Source organism: Microplitis demolitor, chromosome 7 (assembly GCF_026212275.2).
Source record: "Microplitis demolitor isolate Queensland-Clemson2020A chromosome 7, iyMicDemo2.1a, whole genome shotgun sequence".
NCBI classification, from domain to species: Eukaryota; Metazoa; Arthropoda; class Insecta; order Hymenoptera; family Braconidae; genus Microplitis; species Microplitis demolitor.
In genome coordinates this window covers 18,950,773-18,973,106 of record NC_068551.1, presented here as the reverse complement: position 1 = coordinate 18,973,106, position 22,334 = coordinate 18,950,773, and the positions used below count along the sequence as shown (strand labels likewise).

Sequence of the window (22,334 nt, the reverse complement as noted above, 5' to 3'; positions counted from 1 at the left end):
ATAATTTAAATTGTATAAATTTAAAAAGTTCTGATTGTTGTAACAAAATGAGTCTATCACCGAAAGAATTAACGAAACTGATGGTGATCCTGGATGAAGAAAATATGGAAACACCATTGGATAACCTAATAAAACAATTACACCAAGAATTTCCATCAAAAGACAAATTCAAAGTTGGTTTGACATTAGTACTTTTATTACAACAAGTAGACTTGTTACCAAATCACATTTCTCGATTGATAGCGATATCAATGCTCTATCATCTATATCCCGGTGAGCAGTTTTCCTCGACACCATTCGCAAATGTTTTTAACCAGATGCTAAAACCAGCAGACAATTTAAGTAACCAAGACCTCAAATCGCAGTCATCTGGACATTTATCACAAAGTGAAACAAAATTTGTCGCCAGTCTGATAGCTCATCACAGTGTCGATATGCTGAAACTCACTCCCCGGCAAGTATTCGAAGAATTATATTTTACGTCACTGTCTAGTGTTGAGCAGCTGACTAAATTCCAACTTAAATTGGCTGAAAGTACCTCGGAATTTCCCAGTATTAGTAAATGCGGTATTCCAATTATTTTACCCGATTCAGATGGTAAAAAAATCGAGGCAAAGAAAACAGACAAAAAAGATATCATAGAAAATTTAATAGACGGTGATCCTCCTCTGTGTAGTCAAAATTACCGCCCAGAATTTTTGCGTCTCGCGCCTCCGCTGTACGACCACCCAGCTGGTGGCTTAAAGTGGATGTCAGTAACGGAGCCGTCACAGTTTTCCCCAGAGTACGATGTCAATATGTGCGTATCAAACAGCGCTGGTGCTGAAGCTCGTAGACTGATGAGAAAAGCCTTCACCAAAGTCCTGACTCCACAGCAGCAGCAACACCTGAGCACAGAATTAAAGAAGGATCCAAAATTAGTTTATCACATCGGTTTGACTCCAAGTAAATTACCGGAGTTAGTGGAAAATAATCCACTGATAGCCATTGAGGTTCTGTTGAAATTAATGCAGTCAAGCCAGATCACAGAGTACTTCAGTGTCCTGGTGAACATGGAGATGTCATTACACTCAATGGAAGTGGTGAATCGTCTTACGACAACAGTCGACTTGCCAACGGAGTTTGTTCATCTCTACATCAGCAATTGTATATCAACTTGTGAAACAATCAAAGATCGTTACATGCAGAACCGTCTCGTAAGACTGGTCTGCGTATTTCTGCAATCGTTAATTAGAAATAAAATAATTAATGTACAGGAACTGTTTATTGAAGTGCAAGCTTTCTGTATTGAATTCAGTAGAATTAAAGAAGCTGCGGCTTTATTCCGGTTACTTAAACAGCTTGAGTCTGGTGACGTCGCTGGTCTCAATGCATCAACGACTAAAAAAAATCTTGATGTATCCTAATAACTACGATTATAGAATAGATAAATTTATTCAATTAAAAATTAATTAACCCTTGAAGTCGTTAATTAATTTCTTTGCTTTTTGTGAAAGCCGAATTAGAAGCTAATTTTTTTAATCTGATATTTGAGATTTGGAAGTATAATGAACGTTTAATAAAATTGTATAAAAGTACTGAGGGTTAATTAAAACAAAATTTAATGAATTATTTGTATGATAATTTACATTAAATTATAATCATGTGTTCTAATATTGTATATACAATTATAAATATATATTTTTCATGATAATGTAATTAAATTTAAATTATAAAATTTTATTAATAAATTTAAATTGTCATCTTTTTTTACTCATAAGAAATATTTGAATTTTATTTATTATTGTAAATTCCAGCGGTAAATGCGTATCGATTTTATAAAATTGTGTCAAAGTGATTTTATTCAAATTTAAATTTCATTTTTTTTTTTTTTTTTTTTTTTTTTAAGCTCTAAGGCTCCACTATCACGGTTTATAAATTCATAGAGAAACGGAGAATTTTTTTCCATTAAAATTCAATGAATTCTTCAAAGAGCGGAACTCGGACAATATGGATTACAATTATCGCTAACAGAAGATATGAAAAAACGTAATTTTATCAATGAGCGATTTTAAAATTTTTTGAATAAATAAAATGTAAGAAGAAAGAAAATTTTAAAATCCGTACTTAGATAATTGGAAAATTAGTACGCGCATTTTTAAAATGTAGTTATTCATTTAAAAATTAAAAATTATTTCATATGTGCTACATTCATACTTATATTTTATCATGATGCTGAGAGTAACCATCTTTAAATTTTATTATTTTTAATTACCGAGTTAGTTGTCATCAGAAAATCTTTTGAAAAATATCCACAGTAAAAATTTTGAAAATTTTTCTCCTGCATTTTTAAAAATTATTACCTGCCAGTATTTACTTTATTTATTTCAAATAAATAAATTTTTTTAATGACTGTTGCTTCCAGCATCATACTTTTTCTACTGACGTCAATATAATAAACAAAATTTTCAAATGTCAACAATTAATCTTTTTTTTTCCTCACTCTGTTTTCCCGCCAAAAAAAAACACGCTTTTTATTATGGACAACAGAGTCGCTGTGAAGCTCCTTGATGACAGAACATCCTTTTTTGATAACTCGCCCTTATTTACGCATTATTTAAACGCACAATGGACATGGACCGGCGATGCTGTTAGAAATTATCTCCATCTATATTTATTATCTACATAATCAAAAATAATTTAAATTTAAATCACCAACAATGGAAACAAATACTTTCCTTGTGCTTTTATCCTTAGGACTGTTATGCTCAGGTACTCCGCAATTCAAAGGTATTTTATTTTTTTCTAATTTCTGTAAACATTAAACTAACCTACAAGTGACCTTGGAAACAAAACAGAAAATTAATTTTAATAATAAATTAAATGCTAGGTAATGAAAGGCGTATTAGAAGAATAATTGACGGGACAACGACAGCAGAACCAAAGATTAAGTTAAACAATAGCACTTTGATGAGTAGTAATGCTAGTCTAAGTACAACAATGAGAATAAAGACTGCTCAGAATAGTGAAACGACGACAACATCAGCTACACACAATCGTGAAACCAGTACCGCTAGCAGTAAAACGACAACTCAAGCCATTGATAAGTTACAATATGAACGTTATACGACAATGAATCAGAACCATCATACGAGCACGACTACTGCAATGCCAATTTCAGCGGATGCTTCATCATCTTCAGTCTCTCCGCCTGCATCCCGTCAATTTGATGTCATGAGCTTCTTAGGTTGATAATAAATTTATATTTACTATAATTATAACAGCAAATTTAATTAATTATTAATGTAAAAGACTTAGTACCCGACCTGGGAACTAGTACTCAGTACTCTATGTCTTTGTATATTTATATCGCGTCACTAATTACTAGAACTTATATTTTTATACGCCCTTTTGTCTTTAGTCTCTAAGTTTAGAACCAAAAGAGCGTAATTTATTTTTAATTGCTAATTGTAGATTTATTCTGAACCTGAAGTTTTTTTTTAATTTCAAGCTATAAAATAAATCTGCAAAATGATTGACAAAAAGAAAATTATTCGTCCTTTCGGCTTTAGTTTCCAGAAGGGCATGTAAAAATATATGTAAATATAAATATACCAATACATACGTGATCGGATACTGAGTCTCTTACCTTACTATAATTTTATTTTAAATATTAAACGAATTTACTTTATCTTCCAGGTGGATCTCTCTTCGCATTCTGCGTCGTCGGACTGGGAATTTTCGCGTGGAAACTGTATGCGCTGCACGTCGAACGTAGTTATAGAACAATTTAATTAAATATAATCTTATTATAAATTTAAATTGAAATAAAGAATTATTGCTACGAGGTATCTTCTAAAAATTAATGGAGGTGAGGATTTTAAAGTAAAATAAAAAAGTAATGAAGATAACAAGTAAATGAAATAACTATTTTTTCGATTAAATATATTCTGAAGATTTTTTAAGTCATTAAGTCTAATTATACATATATATTATCATTTTGGCTTTAAAGAACCCGTAGTCTACATTTAATTTTGTCAGTTTATTTGTTTAAGTTTGTAGTTTTAGTTTATTTAAATTTTATTATTTATTTTATATGACTTTATAAGTCACATTTAATTTTTAAAAACTATTTCTGCCTTTACAATCGATTAAACTCTTTGTAATATGGCATTCAACGTTAGTTTACCGTAGTTTTCTGAGACAAAAGGATTTATCCCTTCTCTCCTATGACCTTTTCATAACTACTACCCTGCTCATCTTCCTATTTAGAGTATGAATTACATACGCTTTTTAATTATTATCAATGTGATTGTCCAGTGACTTCATTATTTTTCAACACACTGGCCTTTATTATTATTTTTTTTTAATTAATATTTTATTTTTGTCATACTTTTAATTATTATTTTTTTCGTTTTTTAATTAAGATATGTGGTGATTAAGCCAGACTATGATTTCGTCAAATGACACGACTCAGAGCCGTAAAAAATTCAACAGATCTCTACACAATCATACAGTAAAAACTTTTTTTTTTTTTTTAAATGTTCCCATTTCGTGAAACAAATAAATGTCATTACAATTTATGCGCAACATCAATTAATAATTATAATTATTATTTTATATGAATTTGCTTTAGAACATTTGATTGCTGTTGATTATCTGCATTTGTCAATTATTAAGTACATTAGTTTAATTTATTTATTATTTTTTTTTCAAGAGAATAGATTTTAAAATAATATTAATTATTAATTAAATTTAAATATAATTAGACTTGGGAAAAATAATCCGAAGCCTAATCTATATAATATATATACTTTTTTTTTAGATATATATATAATATATAATATATAATATAATACATAAACAACAACAAAAATTACATAGGCAAATTCAAACCATAAATGAGTTTGAATCTACCGCAATAATGATCCCATCTATATCAGTTCAATTATCACGAAGAATTATTGAATTAAAAATTGGAAGATTCTTGTTACGATGAAGATGATCTACAGAGTGTACTTTTTATAATGTGTAATAGGCGATTCTAAATCATCATCATGTTATTTTAAAACCAGTGTGAGATGTATTGATGTCATGCATGTGTGTATGTGTGTAGGCGTGTGTGTGTGTGGTGGTAAATAAATTTGTATGGGTCTCTTTGAAATGTAAATGTGACATCTACTCGCGCACAAATACAAACTCATTGTAATGATTCCAGCGATTCTCTTCAGAGTCAACACCAGGTTTAAGCTGCTCCGTTTGACTTCCAGCGGTTCCAGAACCGCAGCTCGCGACAAGCTTAAATCCCTGTTCCTGCAGCATATCAAAGGCCTGCTCGATAAAGCTGTGTTTGAGGAAGAATCTCGAGGTGTATCTATCGGATAATCCGTGATCTGGGTCTCGGCTTTCATTCAACGTCTCGCCAAAGACATCTCTGCATAGTGCGACGCGTCCGCAAACAAGGATTCTCGACAGCTTACGGAATTTAACGTCAGCAAGCCCGTCGCGTCCAAATGCAAAGCTACCGCGGTAGCCCACAGTAATGTAGCCGACCCCGCGTCTGCCGCACAATGACCTTGTGGTAGCGCATCCTTCAGCGTTCGCTTCCTGCACGGCTTTCTCCAGTCCAGGAAGTCCATAATAAACAGCTTCCCTCCGTAGTCGTTCTCGTTCACGGAAGCCCTCGGGCAATGCCAATGCTTCATTACGCAGGAAATCCAATACATAACGAAATAGAACGCCGTCGCGGTCAAGAAAATACTTTCCTTTTGCGTCTTTTTCAACTGGTGTTTTGCCCGTAAATATTGCCGATAGCTGAGAGTCACTCTCCTTTGTAAGAGTCGACAATGATGTCGTGTAAAAGACTCCACCCACATTTAACTCCACTACCGAAGGTATTTCTCCGGTTTCTTGACTCATAATGTCAATTATTGCGCCTCACTTATTTATTAATACCCTTATTAGCAGTAGTCAAGGGTTAAATTAGCCCGAGGGTGTTGGTACTTGGCTAATGTTTGATCAACTAGCTTACACAGGCGCGAACTTTATAATAATGTACAACAACGACGATGACGACGTGAGAGTCACACGTAATTGACGTGATACGTCGTGTGATGTCAAACTGGCCCGCTGCACTGCCGTCAGGACAGCGAGTGAGTTCCTCTCGGAGCTTTATCAGCTCGGATAGATGATCAACGCGCAAGCCGATGTACCAGCACGCGCAGGTCCTCGAACTGCTATGTGCGATTCGATCTGCATCTGCTTCCAAGAGATAGCTTGTCACTACACTTACGTTCTTTTTTTTATATTTTTTTTCAGCAGTTTTCTAACAATCAATCTCTAATGTCTTCTTTCCTGCTGACTTCTATATGCTCTACTTATTTTTTATTTTATTTATTTCTTTTACTCATATCACCCTAAATAAATGATACTGATAGATGGTGGCTATTTACCCCATAAATATACGTGACAACTGTTATAATCAATCTTGCTCGTGATGCTCTCGTCATCAATCATTGGCCAATCAATAATCCTGTGGTCAAGTCCACCAGATAGAATGTGTGTCTCTCTATACACAAATATTTAAAAGCTAATACCGCTTAATAGACGTTTCACGATTAGCCCAAGGACCGCTAACTCGAGTTTATAATCAATAAATTGCTTTGATCATGAACCGTACGAAAATTTATATATCCTACCGTCTGTATTTCCTCCAATATGAATAACAACCGATTGAATGGAAAATCAATTAACTATTTTTCGTACTAAAATTTAAACCTTAAAGATTTAGTACTATTTTAGATATAGATCAAGGGTAGAGTATTTTAAAAAAATATAAAAGATAGCAGTTATTTACATACATTTTTTATTAAACCTCAATGCATGATGCACGAATTACTACAGTGAAACACCGCGTATATTAAATCTAGTATTTTCTCTGTATAATTTTATAATTATTATTTTTATTTTATGGATGAGTTTAAGCTGCGGTAGTGATAATGTCGGAATATTTTTTAACTTTACTTGCAATGCTCATGTCGACGTATTTATCACCGATTGAGACAACCATGCCACCGAGAATAGCCGGATCAACTTTTGTTGTTAGAAGAAGAGTCTGTCCTTTTGTTAAGAATAATTTCAATGCGGCCTCGAGCTTAGCTTTGTGCTCAGCATCAAGTGGTTTGGATGTTGTTACCTCACACACCACTTCACCCCGATTGGCCGCCATAATTAGCTTGAATGCGTTTATTACTTGATTCAATAATCCCAATCGACCGTTCTCGGCCATCAGGGCCAGCAGATTTCCTGATGCTGGGCTTAAATTTAATTTAGTCCCGATTAATTTGAATGCATCGGCTTTCAATTTGCGTTTTATTGATGGATCCTTTACAAAGTCGACCAGCTTTGTGTCTGTTTTCAACATTCCCTATTAAATAAATCATTTAAATAATTAAGGTAAATTTATTCATAGTATTACTCCTCAATTTAATTTATATTCATTATTAAATAAAATAAATAATAAATAGTAGATTGTTTTTCACCTGGAATTTCAACAGATCTTTTTCCACAGCATCCAGTGATGATTGTTTGCTTGCTGCTGAGAACAAAGCCGTAGCATAACGTCCTTCAATACCAAAAACTTGCAGTGGTGGCTGTTTAAATTATTTTTATTATTATTTAGTATCAGTGGTATTTTATGCTGAATTTTAATTTTGATACTGAAAGTAGTTACAGAGGTACGTTTTAAATTTATAAACTGATATTTATACTTGTACCCTATCAAAAAAATCCATATGGAAAACGCATGGCGTTTTCGGATGGATTCCTATAGGGTTTCCTGTAGGAATATTAATCTGTTCTTTTAGTCATATATGCGTATCAAGAGACAATTGATATAAAAAAATCTAGATATCCTGGATTCTATAGAAATTCATATTTCCAAGTTCCTGTATGGGAATCCAGGTATCCACAATTTCCTATATGAGCATCCAGATACTGATGGTTATGTACATGGATTCTTATATAAATACATGTTCTTCCATGTGGATTCTTATGGGTTCCTATCCAATCCCACATGGAATTTTTTAATAGTGATAGCTTTTAAGTTTGAAAAAGTACAAAAATTTCATTGGTTAAAAAATAAATGACGGCTTGATAAGCAAATAAGATTTTTGAATTATTATTTAAGAACTCTGTCTATAAAAATTGTAAATTTAAAAATTTCGTTTAATTTTCTTAAGCGAAATCAAGTTACAGCTCAACATCCCGAGCTGTAATAATTTTTCAAATTTATAAATAATTTAAAAATTATGAGATTAAAAAATACACACATGAAAATTTTAAATAGTCCACAGTATAAATTCAAAATTCTTTTTCTATCAACATTTAATTCATTTTTAAAAAAATTATCAGTTGTCTGCTACTTTCAGTACCATAAAAAAAATTACATAACACAAAATTATTTTATTTTTATATTTGTAACATACCTTTACTAATTGTTGTGTGACTGGAGATGAAGAAAATGATCTTACCTAAAATAAAAGTAATTGTTACATTCAAATAATTATAATAATTTATATTATTTAAATAAAAAGGTATACAATGATACTCGATTCCAATCTGACATGCTTTGGTTTATGAAAACAATATTTTAAAAAATATATTTTATTACTTACGACCATAGTGAACCTGCTTGAAGACATGGTTAATAAATATATAAAATATTTATTATATATTTAAATAAATATTTAAGTTGTAAATAATATTCGGGCAAGTGACCCGTTTTTTTTTTTAACGAGCAGGTTACCAGGGACGTGTCTATCTACACGATTCACGCTACGGCCCGTGGCTGCAAGACGAGTCAGGTTGCAGACACGGGATACAATTTTTTGGAACCCGTAGATTTAGTAAAAGACAGAAAACAATTTTCCAAATAAATAATATTTCCCGTCACTATGATATATCCCTAGATTTTCCGTGGATTTGAGGTTTTTTTTAATTAAAGTAATTTCTTACGTTAAATTACACTATTATTTGCAATAAATTTATGCACAGGGCATTTTCAATTTTAATGACGGTAATGTATGAGTTGCAGCACCACATATGATAGTTTCTCCCAGTCCAGTTTCGATTGCTACCAACATTCGAAAATAAAAACAATGAGCAGTTGTCAACACTGCGATTATTTTTTTTACCAAACAAAAAATAAAAATAAAGACGTAAAAAAACAGACGTCAAACTGGAGTTTCGGACGTTTAAAAATTAAGTCTGTCTATCAATAATTAACTGTCACTTTTTATTTATTGTTGTTATCAATTAGTAGGAAAAGATATTTTTTTTTATTAAAATGGGTAATCTTTTAACTACATGTACGTCATGTTGCAAAGAATCAGGTTCCTATGAGGATTTAACACCTGATGAGGTGAGTCATTGCGGTTATATATTTATTTAAAAAATGACATATTATTATAATCATTTAAAAAAAAAAACATGTAAAATTATAAAAATAATAATTCGTTGTTACAAAAAAAAATTTCAAATTTTAAATTATGAATGATAATTTGTTCTGATATATTTATTTAAAAGTTTGAATTATTTGTGTAAAAGTATTTGTCATCAAGTACGTAATCAATAATTTATGTCACGTCCTAGTGATATTAAAATATTTATAATAAAAAAAAAGTAATGGATTAATTTTTTTTAAAGCAAACAAGAAGGCAACAACAAATGGAAGCCGCTGAAAGGAGAATGAGAGAACAAGAGCAACGTGGTATTGGAAACGTCAACGCAGTAAAACGTCAACAGCAACAAGCACTGGAACGTGAAAAACGTGAGCAAGAATTAGCTAATGCTGATCGAGATGCGCCATTGAAGGTATTAAAATATTATTTTTTAATACAAGTTATTACTTATCTTCCATTCCTATATTTATCCAATCGATAAAATACTAATTGACTCATTTATTTTTATTACAGTGGCAAGTTAACTGAATCATATATATATTATAAATAAACGACTCGAAACGAGACTGGATAATAAACACATGCAGCAAGTATACATATATATACATATAATAATCGATTAAGTGTAAATTATATCATATGAGTAAGTACTAAATTAAAATATTAAACGGTGGGTTTTAAACCCATGTTATTACTACTCGCGATTGTATACCATTAATTCGTAATTATTTATTTAATGTCTTCAGTGTACTTGTACATGAAGCTGATAAATTTAAATACCTCTAAAAAAAAAAGATTAATTTCTAGCTGCTGAATTCCAGTTTTCTTTCGAGTTTTTCGATAACTTTTCCATTTTATATTTTTTCACATTTTTTCCCGCAAAAAAAATCAAACACTTTTAATTAGTCAAAAATTAATTGCTTATTATTTTGAGATCAATTTTATCAAAATAGCACTGCCTTATAAATATTTTTTTCTTGATATTTTAAACGAAAAAGAAACTTCTGTGTACTATCGATTGCAACTTTTCATACAAGTAAAAAATTTTTTTTTGCATAATATATTTGTACATATATCTATTTAAGTGATTATTGTAGTTTTCACTTGATATATTTTAATTAATAATTAAAGTTAACGAAGAAAGTATTAATTTATTAATTGTTATTATTATTTTATATAAAATATATGGTTAAAAATAATAATATATAAAAATATTGTCACTATGTAATTTATTTGAGATTATATTAAAATATAATTACGTTAAAGGATTTAAATAACTTTTTATTTATTCTTTTTGATAAACATTACAAGTTATAAATTTATTTCCATGTAGATTAAAATTTTTTTTTAATCAACTCAATGACAAGGTCATAGAAAATTTATGTTTGTCATTTTAATTGATATTTATTATAATTATTATTATTATTAATTTTTATTTGTCTATTTAAATTTACCATGTTTGAATAAATGATTTGCGAATAAGATAGAGATAGAGATATGATAGCCATCGAGATCAGTTCAATGATATATTGCGGTTGTCATATCATATATATGTATATATTTATAATTAGACATCCATAGAACGATATCACTGTCCTCCTCAAGGACGGCATTACCTCCCCCATTCAATATTAAATCCATCTATAGAAAATCCTTCGATATAAAATTTAATATTTTCTACCTTGGCTATTATTTTAAAATAAAAATTATAAAATTTTTATTTTCAAGATAACGCATAATTATATACAAGTTTGATTATTATTATTTTGATTTAATCTTTCATCAGAACGCTCGAATACAAGAACAATAATGTATGTCATTGCAATAAATTACCACTTCATATTAAATTAAAAAAAAAAACCCCAACCAAATTATTCCCGAATGTCACGTACGATTTTTATCACAAGTTATTAATAATAAAATGACTTGGGAATAAAATCGTACGGAGATTCAATTATTAAATATTTATATTTATAAATAAATTTACTCAAGTTAAATTTATCGAGATGAATTCGTGATGATAAAAATGAAATAGGAAATTATTAAAAATAAAATCTTAATTTTTTCGTTTAAATGAGAAGCATTCGTGCGGAGAGATTGTGGTCTTCGATAGGTAGCTCCCATCGATTTTCCACGGAAGTTATCCGCTGGCTGTCTTCGTTTTTGATGTTTGAGCACGTGGACAGTCTGCTCTTTCGTTCGCACCTTCTGGATACTGACCAATATACGAAATCTTTCGGACACTTGTACAGATAACCCTGTAATGATTTTTTTGAGTCCTTTTTACATTTGTAGAACGCGTTACTGCAGCCTTGTTCGAATGGATAGTGGCCTTCGTCGGGGCACAAACTTTCCCGTTTAACTTTTATCTGAAAAGAAAAAAAAATGTATTTTATTATTATAGTCAGCACTCCAGTAATTGGATTTATTAATTAAAAATAAATAGAGACGTAATAAAATAAAATAATAGTTACGGGCGATGTAGGAGATTGCTCGAGTTGTCGATAAAGTCTAGCAGAAGCCATTTCTGTGTTACAGACTTGTGAACTTTCACTCTCTGGTACGCACTGTATTTGTTTTTCATCGAAGATAGTTTTGTCCGGACAAGCGAGAACCAAGATCTTTATCTCCATATTGCCTTCAGAAGTACACTGGTAGAACATGTTACAGTACTTGGGATGTCTGCGGAACCCGGTAGGACATACAAGAACAATTTGTTCATCAGTTAAGTTTCCAACAATGGGACAAGGAGCAACAAATCCTGTCTCAACGTCTGTTTTAGCAGGTGTTGTACTCTCAGGCTCAGTAGTTTCTTCTGTTGCTGCTGGTGTTGTCGTTTCTTCCCCACTTTCCGTGGCCATCTCCATCGCAGTTGTTTGCTCAGGTGATTCAGTAATTCCTGGAGTAGAACCTGCTACGGTAGTCTGATCTTGAGATCCTTCTGTTGTCATTTCCGATCCCGTTACTCCTTCCGTACTTTCTGCTGGGGCATTTGTCGTAGTTCCTTCGGCGTCTGGAGACTCGGTTGACCCGCCGGGAGTTGTGGTGCTAGACTCCGCTGGACTGGTTGTCGTTTCCTCTGATCCAGTGCCGGTCGTTGACTCTGAAGGACTCTCTGTGGTTCCGGTTGTCTCTCCGCTCGCTGGAGTAGTCGGGGGCTCTTGGGAACTGTTTGTACTTGAGCTTGGACTCGGTGACGCTGCGGGCGATTGACCAGAACAATCACGTGCTGGATAAACTGACTCGGGATAATTACAGAGACTGAGACTTGGGTCGTAAATAGTTCCTGGGGGACAATCGAAGTGATAAACATTGAAACCGTTGCCATTGTCGACGCAACGGTAAAATTTATCACATTTTGTTGGATGCCCATAAAATCCAGCACTGTTACAAACAATTCCTTTATTTGGGTTTGATGAATCACCTGAAGGAGTTGGTGGTGATGCTCCAGTGGGTTTACTGTCGCTTTCTGTTGATGAATCGGGACTAGACTCAGTTGTAGAACTTGGATCACTGGTTTCATCTTTAGGTTTTTCTGTTGATTCACTAGCTGGTTTATCTTTATCTTGATCTTTATTACCATCTTCCTCTGGACTTGATACTTGATTCGCTTCAGAGCCGCAGGACGCAACTAAATGAATGTAATTACATGTTAAAAGCGATTGCTCCCACGCAGTGCCTGGGGCGCAGTCAAAGTCGTATTTTATGTACCCATTATCGCCCTTGACACATCGATAGAATTTACGACAGTCTGAAGGGTTAGGGAAAAATCCTTCCTCTTGACAGCTGGACATTCCAGCTCCACTTGGTTTGGAAGAAGTGCTTGCAGATGTTGATGTTGAAGGCGTGTCTTGTGCAGTTGTTGGTGTTAAATCAGCTGTCGATGGTTCGGTAGTGGGCTCTTTGCTAGTTGGAGAAGTTGATGATGATGATGGATCTGAAGTGTCGGGCTCAGTTGAAGAGACACTAGGTTCTGTTGGTGAACTTGGTTCTTCAGTACTTGTGCTGAGTGAGGTTTCTGTATTATCGGGAGTAGAACTTGCACTAGGACTAGTACTTGTACTAGTGCTAGGAGTTATGTTGGGATCAGCATCACCGTTATCACTGGAGTCTGTTGAACTTGGAGCGGAAGTTTGCTTTTCTTCTTCTGTAGATGATTCGACAGGTGGTGGAGACGAACTCTGATCCTTATCAGGTTCTTTAGAACTTGTTTGGCTTTCATCACTGGAGGGTGTCGTCTGACCACTCGGACTGCCAGCATTTTTACCGCACTCGGAGACTGCATACTCGTAATTACATGTCTGGATACTTTGATCCCAAGCTGTGCCTTCGCCGCACTCGAATTCATACTTAGTAAATGATGAGTCGGCTTTGACACATCGGAAGAATTTATGGCAATCTTGTGGGTCTGGGAAAAATCCTTCTTCATTACAAGAACCGGATCCAGATCCTGGTTTGCTGGGAGTTTCTGAGGGCTTGGGAGCTTCTGCTTCTGGGAGTTCTGGTTGGGTAGGACTGGCATCTGTGCTGGGTGGTCGTGGTCTCAGTGGTTGTCTGACTGTAGATGCTGCTGGGGGTGATGGAGTTGTTGGTGATGATGATGATGGTTTGGGTCCTGGAGGATATAAAGGATAGGGTGAAGATGGTCGTTGGTCAGGAAAAGCTGAATCTTCATCAGGTTGTTTGGGTTCTTTATTTTGATTATCAGACTCTTGATCAGGAGAGCTTGAGTCTTGACCTTGATATCCAGGGTCTTGACTTGGACCATCGGGTTCTTGGCCAGCAGCACCTGAATCTTGATCCGGTGATTCAAATCCTTCATTTGGATTATCACTATCTTGATCAGGAGAGCTGGAATCTTGACCTGGTTGCTCGGGTTCTTTATTTTGATTATCAGGCCCTTGACTAGGATAATTAGAACTAGGACCCTGACTAGAATGATCAGATTCTGAATTACCACTTGGATATTGACTATTGTCATCACCCGGACCCGATCCTTGACTACTTGATCCTTCACAACTACTTTTCACCGCCCAAGCATGATTACAGCCTTCGATCGCCGAGTCCCAAACAGTTCCCTCACCGCAGCTAAATTCATACGTCGTGTACGATCCGAATCCATCATTAACACATCTGACAAACTTTTTGCAGTCCTTCGGATGAGCCATAAATCCCTCCCCTTGACACTGCGACCTTCCGCCACCTGCAGTAGTCGGTCGATGGTTTGAATCACCAGGTCTGATTGGCATAGGAACTTCAGGGTTCACTTCATTTGAATCCGGCGATTCTGTTGGAGGCGGTAAATACTGTGGGCGCGCTGGTGTTGAAGGATATTGCGGACGATGTTGCGGCCGTGATGGAGTTGAAGGCTGCTGCGGACGATGTTGCGGGCGTGATGGTGTTGAGGAACTAGAAGGGTGTTGTGGACGATGTTGAGGTCGTGTTGGTGTTGATGAACCCGAAGGATAATGCTGCGGATGATGTTGAGGTCGCGATGCCGTTGAAGAAGTTCCAGGATAATGTTGTGGTCTCGATGAACTAGACGTCGAATGATGTGGACGGTTTGATGACGGAGATTGACCAGCCCACGGATAAGACGGTGAGTCATGATGCTGCTGCGGTTCATAAACAGAATTTATATCGTTTCCCATGTCACTGCATTCAGATCTTTCGCTGTCTCTCGGATGAACACAAATGTCACCTTTGGAATGAGAAAATACAGTACCAGGACCGCATTCAAATCTAAAAGTCGTCAGTGGACCAGAGCCACCCCAGCTTACGCATCTATAGTAAATATGACAATCTCGTGGATCAGCTTGATAACCCTCCTCACGGCATTTGAAATTATTTCCCTGTCCAGCGACATAATCTCCTAGACAAAAAGACATTTTTCCAATAAATAAACCATGAAAAATGAAATTATCGATTCACTTAATTTACATTCGATGAAAACGTGTCTTGCAGTATTTAAATAAACGAGTTTGCGTTATCCTATGGGTAATTGATATGATACGGCTGAGAAAAGTACATGTATATAAAATATATATGCATAGCTAAAGCAATAAGCCAAAGATAATAAATGATGAGAATGAAAACGTACAGGGCGCATATAAACGCCACAAGGGCTTTGGCATCATCATCGGCACCGGCAGACTACACACGAGAGCAACAGGAGCATCAGATATTGAAGGCTGTTAAGATGTCCTCGTGAAACCTGTTTGACGGCAACAGCATCCGCAGAAAATATTTTTCTTATTCAACTACCCATCGGCTAAGGTAAAAATACTCCCTACGCATCTTAATAGACTTACATATATATTACATATAATTCCCGTGCATCTCGTGCTTATGCTATTGATCATTATTTTTCAATCTGCATTACACGTTTTAGCATCATATCATATTTAGTACATGTACCTTGCATGCAGCACATTTTTTCACAATACCCACTTATATATATTTATATATTTATATTTACATACCTCCGTAAATCAGCGAGGCTAGAAATAACGCCGTCTTCCAGCACCAAATCGGCTGTTGTGGCCTCAAGACAATTGTCTTTTTATGCTGTCGTCTGTCGTAAAAGGAAAATAATAATTACATCAGTGCTGGTGATAATTTTAAACATAAATTGCAATTATATATATTCATAAGTATATTATTATATATTATATATTTGTATTTTTATTCAATTGTCATTTCCACGTCAATGTATGACGCATTTATTAACCACCGTTGATATTTATTTCAGATCACGGCTCTGATAATGTAAGCAGTTTTTCAAATGGAAATTCCTGAATTAAACATCAAACAGATGAGATCAAATCACAGTGGGACAGTTACTTTATCGTCCTCGTAGCCGCCCGAGTTGGCTTTTATCCAATACTGAAAATTCCGCATTGCAAGACACCTACAGTCAGTTTAATTCTGACATTTAAAATAACGTTTATGGAATTTAATTGGATACATAAACCCGTAAGGAAGAGCAATAGTACACACGAGTCCTTGAAACGCGTTATCGGGGATGATTGGATGTGCGGTGACTCGGCGATAGGCCGGAGTCCGAGTACAGAGCAGAGATTAAAAAGTACCGAGTTATACGCTGTTGGATTAAGGAAGTCGTCATACTACTTAACTAGCTCCTTTCTCCTTTACGGCTGTTGCTCCTGCGGTGTATTACAACGTGTGCAATATCAGGGTGAGTTCCGCTATATACCGAGCCACGGTCACGATGACATAATGCAGCAGCAAATTATGTAATGCAAGGTCTGCAAAGTCACTGACTCTACTTTCAAATGACTTTCAATGTCACCCTTTTAAAGATAAACTTACATATATATAGATATATAAATATGCTTTATAGACTATCATGTTTTTAAATTTTAATTACCGTCTGATTCTGTGCGTTTTGTTATTTATCCGTTTTTATCAAACCACTTGTATCAATCTCGCGATATAAAGTCATGATAAATGATCCTTGAGATCCTTATTTTTATTTAATTCTGTTAACTTCCGCCAACAACTAACGGTGTTGTGTCTTATATTCAAAATACTATAGAATACGTTAAATGTCACTGCCCACTTGACAATAAATTGTGACTCACTTTTGTACAAAGAGAATACCTATTTTGTTTTTTTTCTTTAGGTCATGAATAAATTATTTTATTAATAATTAATGAGGTGATTGAACTCGGCTCGCGATATTTACTTTTTCACGAATGTCCATTTGCGACTTTTTTTTATCGATAAAAAAAAACTATCATTCAACACTTTTTTTCGTCGAGTCATTATTAAATTACTTAAATGACAACTGATTGACTGACAATTATTTTTTGCATGTAATAAAAACTTGCGGATGAAATATAAAAAAATAATTTCCTGCAAGAGTAAATGATGGCTATCGAGAACATGATGTACGGTCTTTTTCAGTCACATAATTCCTGTGAAATACTTTTTTTATTTATATAAATTTTTTATTTTCTTGCTCTACAAGAGATATAGGGGCTGTTAGTGAGTGCGGTTGAATAATAAAATAAAAGCAGCATAAAATAAACCAACTCTTCACGAAGTTGTTACCAATAGCTCGAACTTGAGTTACGAGCAATGATGAGGAGCAAGTGAGGTGGTAGTGAACCTGGCTATTATTGCAATATCTACTATATATATATATATACAGGTAGACCCGAGTACCGAGTAGAGGCAAGAGGCTCAGTACGAATGGATGAGAGAGCTACAACCTTGACGCGGTTGCTTGCAAGGTCGTCCTCGTGCATCTATGTAAGTACATAAGTACCAAAGTACTTTATACGTACGGCATTTGGTCTCTATTTTTTATTTATTTTTTCGTTGACGAGACCCCAAGATAACGATAATGACCACGACTAAGACGACGACGATCCAAGCGCGGAAGGTCGTACCAAGATACCTCGACGATTATCCACATTGTACTTTATTTTCCGAGTAATTTTTATTTCATTTTATTTTAACACACACTGTAAAGGTATTTGTAATTAAAGGGACAAGCTTAAATTACTTGTACGTGTCCTCCGATCTCTCACCTTTTTTTTATTCTCAACTACCGCTATTATCTATCATGGCAAAGTTAAATTAAACAATTTCCCGACCTCTATACCATTATAACACTATAAAAATAATAATTATTATTTTTTTTTTTATTGCAGATAAATATATATAGTGAGAAAAAATTAACTTGGTGTAAATAATATCTTCTTAAGTAGTAAATAAATATAAATTATTACATTATTAATTTCATATTTAAGTTGAAGAATTTTCGTGGCAAAGGAAAATTTAAATTTATTTAAAGTACCCTAACTAAAATGATTTTTAATGGAACTTTAAAATTTTTTGCTAAAAATATATGAGATTTAAAATTTTCAATAGCACACTGTAAAAAATTAGCGGAGTGACTGTGGAACGGAGAACTGTTTATTCATTAAATCCTCTTGGAGTGAAATTCGCTCCGAAGGAGACTTTAATTTAATATTTAAATTGCGATGAGAAATGAAATTCACTTCGAATCGAATGCGGATTTAAATAAAATCCATAATCACTCCGTATCCATTCCCAATTTTTTACAGTGCATAATTTCTTGTAATAAGAAAATTCAATATTTCTAAAAGTAATTTTTTTCTCAGTGTACTCATGTATATATTTAGCACTAAAGGATAAAAAAGTAAATAATAATAGCATGCAATAATGATAAACCATTATCGAGGAATAAATATTTCTCTATAGTATTTTAATAGTGTGAAAATAAATAAAATAAATATGTGGGGGGTTGTTTGCAAGTGCGGTACATTCCGGCACTTGAATCCTTCACCATTTACGGGTTTTCTTATTCGTATACATATACACGCCCAAGGTATAACGAAATAGAATAAGAAATAAATAAAAGCCCGCAATGTTATGTATCGTAGATATATGAGTACGTTCAGTACATTCTGCACAGTAGCGAGGTTCAATGCCAAGTTATATTGAATACCACCTAACTCTTACCCACCAATTAGCGAATACTTTATAGTCGAAAAAATTTAAACCATAAATGTCATTACCATTACTCATTACTAATTATAAATTATAATATTATACAAATACCACCATGTTTTATTGTAAATGATAGCATGGGTAAGCCAATTAAGATATACCTGATTCCGATATCTCAAGAGCCCACGGTTGCCATTACGCTCGCTAAATACTTGTCGCTATAATTATTCATTAATATTTAATTTGATAATTAGACTATTTGATTGCAAAAAAACGTTTGGCTGATTACCTTAATGAGTTGTTTGTATTAATGAATTTATGGATAATGGCCTCGATTATTACGAAGGACAATAAATTTACGTCACCGCTAGACTGTTTCAAAATAAAATAGTAAAAGGGGCGCATATTAATTTAATTTTTTTTTTAATAGACAAATTAATTTAGCAGACTGAGGACATTCTCAGAGAGTCTCTCCCCACTTTTTAAAAATATTCAGTGACTTAATTGTCATCACCGTATTTAAATTTTGTTAATTAATTAAACATTCAAATATTAATTAAAAAAAGGACACCGGAGTTAGAATTTTTCACGACTCATGATGCGAAGCATCAGAGAGTGCTTTACGATCGAAAAATTTTTTCGAGATGTAGATTTAAAAAAAAAAATTACTTTTAGTTATCAATTAAGAGTCAATCGAAATTAGTTAAATAAATTTTAGCCAAAAAAATTTGACATTTTTGACATGAAAATTTTAATGAAATTAATTTAACAAATTTCGTGTTACTTCTAATTAATAATTACTGTAATTAATTGTTTTTTCAAATCTATATCTTGGGAAAATTTCAACTACGTTGTCCTTTTTTAATTAAATGATAACTATTAATGATAAGAGACATTAAAAATCATCATCATAATTTAAACTCACTTAGATTCGGTATTATTATGATTAATTTAAAAAATTATTATAATTAAAAATGTTAGCCCTGCTGATAAGTAGTTAGAGTTTGATCGATAAATTTATAAACTGAATTAAAAGGTTGTAATTTGTACGTCGTATAAAATGTTAATAATATCGTTAGCACTCACCCTTGCGTGATCATGATAAACCGAACGTTGTCCTTGTACTTGACACCATCGAGCAAATACTTAAACCACCAGATCTTTCCGTTTTTTCAGAAAGATTTACTTTTAAAAACTAGTTAATTAATAGTTTTTATTTTACCAACTACCCGTTGATTGACTTAGATTTAATTTAAGTACTTTTTTTACTTAAAATATTATATTTATTTTTCGCAAAGACACGTTTAGCAGGAGCTGAATGAGCAGATTAAAGTAAAATAAGATAAAATCAGCGTTGTTGGGGTCTATTCTGCAAATCAGTCTGATCGTGGCACGTCCTGACAGGGAGTAAGTCCCGGGGACTTGGATGGCTTCTACTTATAAAGACTTGCTTCTCCTGGACGTGTGTGTTATTCTTGCATTCGCGAGAAAGAATCACCAAGGCGCCATAGTGGAAGGGGGCATGGAGCGTGTCGTGATCATTATTTCGATACTACTTTATATTTACTCCTAGAGTAGTAGGAATAAAGAGAGTCACACTTGTTCAACCTCCCTCATATCAGCATAACATACATCAGCTATAATTATTATTTTAAATAAATTATTTTCACCGTAGACCTGCTCATTCATTGTCAGTCTCGCCTGTCTATCTCCTGAGGATTCATTTTTACAATCAACAGATCAGATAATACGGGAATTAAATTATGAAATCATTTATGAATATGACGTGTTCATATATTTCTAAAATAAAAAAAATATATAAACGGTATAAGATAATAATGACGGGGAATAAATATTTATACATACGGAATGCAGCGAGTTTGATCGCATAGGATAAGCAATTGAACGCGTTAATAGAATTCCAAGAGCGGGAACAGAGTAAAGCTGTAAGTACATACTGCAAAAGAGAGTCAATGTCCCAATGTTTAATACTTTTTTCAAAAATAAAAATATTATTCTCCGAATATTGAGTGTGGATTATACGTTACAACTATCGTAAATAAATCTTTTATAATTGACATTTGAATTGGTTACATTTGAGTTTCAAAGCGCAATTACATTTTACAATCTTCATTTGAATATAAAAATAATTTACAAAAATTTAAACACTGACCAACAGCATAGGAGTCAATAAGGGTGAGTGCGTGTTCCTGGCACTTGCTAGGGACTTGCGAGGGTGTCGTGATGATACTCATTTTTATTACACACTGTTTTGTAATATATATAAACAACAAGTACCAGCAAGTACGCAAAGAAGCTATTATATGGAGAACGTGTTCTATTGTTCCCGCCTGCGACTCCCTTCAGAAGATTTACCTTCGATAAAAGTAAACATCATCGCCAGCACCTATGACCGTATATTAATTAAATTACATATTATAGTAATTATTATATTTTAATTATATTTTCATTCTTATCATCGTCATCATCTTAATCTTCATTTCTAACGCAATGTTATCTGTTATTATTTACTTACTTACTTATTTATTTATTTATTTATTTTTAGGCACGTGATGTAATAAATATAATAAATATGACCTTGCGACAAAAATGAAAATAAAAAAAAGTTATCTGTCGGCGTAGTACTGAACAATTGACGTGATGGTTGCATTCTTTTAAAACTGAGTAATATGCAAGAATCAGTGAGGATAATTGATTTGCTATGAGTGTATATCTCGTTTCCAATTAAAGCTCGGCGATTAAGAACGGACATCCGGGTCGAATGTTCAATAATTATATTGTCTTATTATTCAATAATTATTTTTTTTTAAATTCATCTATTTAACTTATCAAATATATATAAACTGTCATGATCACGTCTACATTCAGCAGAAAAATAACTATTATTATTATCAGGATCTAGTGGGTTCTTCAGACAGGACTATTGTTTGATTCTCTTTGCTGAATGCGCAACATCAACAATGCGTTTGTTAACTAAAAAGTTTATTTTTGATTATTATTAAAATTTGACATTTTACTGGAAAAAAAAAAAAATATTAGAGTCCATTCATAAAAAATGTTCGCACTTATGGCCCTTATTAAAAAAAGTGATTTAAAACGATTTGAAATGTTAAATTCCCATAAAAAGGGCGATTTGAAAGTATTCAAAGTATTCAAAAGTATTGAGAAGTATTTAAAATTTTTTTTCCTACTTTAAATCGCTTCTTTTGATAAGAGGGAGGAGGGTATCCCTTACTTTAACAAGGGGGTTTGGGAGGTATTTTATAATATAAAGTCATTCATAAATATTTTAAAATATATAAATTTTTATACTTTTAGTTGATAAATATCATGTACGGCAGGGGGGGGGGGAATCTATCATTTGTGAAA

The 22,334-nt window shown here is 33.3% G+C and overlaps 6 protein-coding genes across 7 annotated transcripts; 3 read left to right on the top strand and 3 right to left on the bottom strand.

Moving 5' to 3' along the window:
• The first annotated feature begins 45 nt into the window (after positions 1-45).
• On the top strand, positions 46-1,653 carry LOC103575577 (CCR4-NOT transcription complex subunit 11). Its single transcript, XM_008555423.2, has one exon. It carries the CDS (start codon positions 48-50, stop codon positions 1,404-1,406), a length of 1,359 nt encoding a protein of 452 aa, XP_008553645.1. The 5' UTR covers positions 46-47; the 3' UTR covers positions 1,407-1,653.
• An 892-nt stretch (positions 1,654-2,545) lies between these two features.
• LOC103575606 (uncharacterized) lies at positions 2,546-3,826 on the top strand. The gene is made up of 3 exons (XM_008555459.1): positions 2,546-2,769; positions 2,870-3,226; positions 3,679-3,826. Exons 1-3 carry the CDS (start codon positions 2,700-2,702, stop codon positions 3,771-3,773), a joined length of 522 nt encoding a protein of 173 aa, XP_008553681.1. The 5' UTR covers positions 2,546-2,699; the 3' UTR covers positions 3,774-3,826.
• A 1,042-nt stretch (positions 3,827-4,868) lies between these two features.
• On the bottom strand, positions 4,869-6,740 carry LOC103575615 (BTB/POZ domain-containing protein KCTD16). Its single transcript, XM_008555467.3, has one exon. It carries the CDS (start codon positions 5,896-5,898, stop codon positions 5,158-5,160), a length of 741 nt encoding a protein of 246 aa, XP_008553689.1. The 5' UTR covers positions 5,899-6,740; the 3' UTR covers positions 4,869-5,157.
• Positions 6,741-6,823: 83 nt separating this feature from the next.
• Positions 6,824-8,819, bottom strand: LOC103575620 (ATP synthase subunit O, mitochondrial). 2 transcript variants are annotated; one of them, XM_053740347.1, is made up of 4 exons: positions 8,580-8,819; positions 8,466-8,510; positions 7,521-7,631; positions 6,824-7,405 (listed from the first exon to the last, which is right to left on the bottom strand). In XM_053740347.1, exons 1-4 carry the CDS (start codon positions 8,679-8,681, stop codon positions 6,959-6,961), a joined length of 705 nt encoding a protein of 234 aa, XP_053596322.1. In that variant the 5' UTR covers positions 8,682-8,819; the 3' UTR covers positions 6,824-6,958. The 2 variants fall into 2 exon arrangements, with proteins under 2 accessions (XP_053596322.1, XP_008553694.1); XM_008555472.3 differs by having other exon boundaries at positions 8,655-8,817.
• A 314-nt stretch (positions 8,820-9,133) lies between these two features.
• LOC103575628 (reticulocyte-binding protein homolog 2a) lies at positions 9,134-10,590 on the top strand. The gene is made up of 3 exons (XM_008555484.2): positions 9,134-9,400; positions 9,685-9,852; positions 9,954-10,590. The coding sequence occupies exons 1-3, from the start codon at positions 9,326-9,328 to the stop codon at positions 9,966-9,968; spliced, it is 258 nt and encodes an 85-aa protein (XP_008553706.1). The 5' UTR covers positions 9,134-9,325; the 3' UTR covers positions 9,969-10,590.
• A 280-nt stretch (positions 10,591-10,870) lies between these two features.
• On the bottom strand, positions 10,871-22,203 carry LOC103575636 (dentin sialophosphoprotein). Its single transcript, XM_008555493.3, has 5 exons — positions 21,485-22,203; positions 20,031-21,351; positions 15,923-16,014; positions 11,915-15,312; positions 10,871-11,809 (listed from the first exon to the last, which is right to left on the bottom strand). The coding sequence occupies exons 2-5, from the start codon at positions 20,042-20,044 to the stop codon at positions 11,510-11,512; spliced, it is 3,804 nt and encodes a 1,267-aa protein (XP_008553715.1). The 5' UTR covers positions 20,045-21,351; positions 21,485-22,203; the 3' UTR covers positions 10,871-11,509.
• Between the last annotated feature and the right edge of the window lie 131 nt (positions 22,204-22,334).

Bases quoted from the DNA above. Each gene is read 5' to 3' on its own strand.
- LOC103575577 (XM_008555423.2), top strand. From the start codon at position 48: ATGAGTCTATCACCGAAAGAATTAACGAAACTGATGGTGATCCTGGAT.
- LOC103575606 (XM_008555459.1), top strand. From the start codon at position 2,700: ATGGAAACAAATACTTTCCTTGTGCTTTTATCCTTAGGACTGTTATGC. The intron at 2,770-2,869 runs GTATTTTATTTT...ATTAAATGCTAG, and splicing joins AGGTACTCCGCAATTCAAAG to GTAATGAAAGGCGTATTAGA. The intron at 3,227-3,678 runs GTTGATAATAAA...TTTATCTTCCAG, and splicing joins TGATGTCATGAGCTTCTTAG to GTGGATCTCTCTTCGCATTC.
- LOC103575615 (XM_008555467.3), bottom strand. From the start codon at position 5,898: ATGAGTCAAGAAACCGGAGAAATACCTTCGGTAGTGGAGTTAAATGTG.
- LOC103575620 (XM_053740347.1), bottom strand. From the start codon at position 8,681: ATGTCTTCAAGCAGGTTCACTATGGTCGTAAGTAATAAAATATATTTT. The intron at 8,511-8,579 runs GTATACCTTTTT...CTTTTATTTTAG, and splicing joins GATTGGAATCGAGTATCATT to GTAAGATCATTTTCTTCATC. The intron at 7,406-7,520 runs GTGAAAAACAAT...TTTATTTAATAG, and splicing joins AAGATCTGTTGAAATTCCAG to GGAATGTTGAAAACAGACAC.
- LOC103575628 (XM_008555484.2), top strand. From the start codon at position 9,326: ATGGGTAATCTTTTAACTACATGTACGTCATGTTGCAAAGAATCAGGT. The intron at 9,401-9,684 runs GTGAGTCATTGC...TTTTTTTTAAAG, and splicing joins AGGATTTAACACCTGATGAG to CAAACAAGAAGGCAACAACA.
- LOC103575636 (XM_008555493.3), bottom strand. The intron at 15,313-15,922 runs GTATGTAAATAT...CTTTTTGTCTAG, and splicing joins AGCCTCGCTGATTTACGGAG to GAGATTATGTCGCTGGACAG. The intron at 11,810-11,914 runs GTAACTATTATT...TTTTCTTTTCAG, and splicing joins AGCAATCTCCTACATCGCCC to ATAAAAGTTAAACGGGAAAG.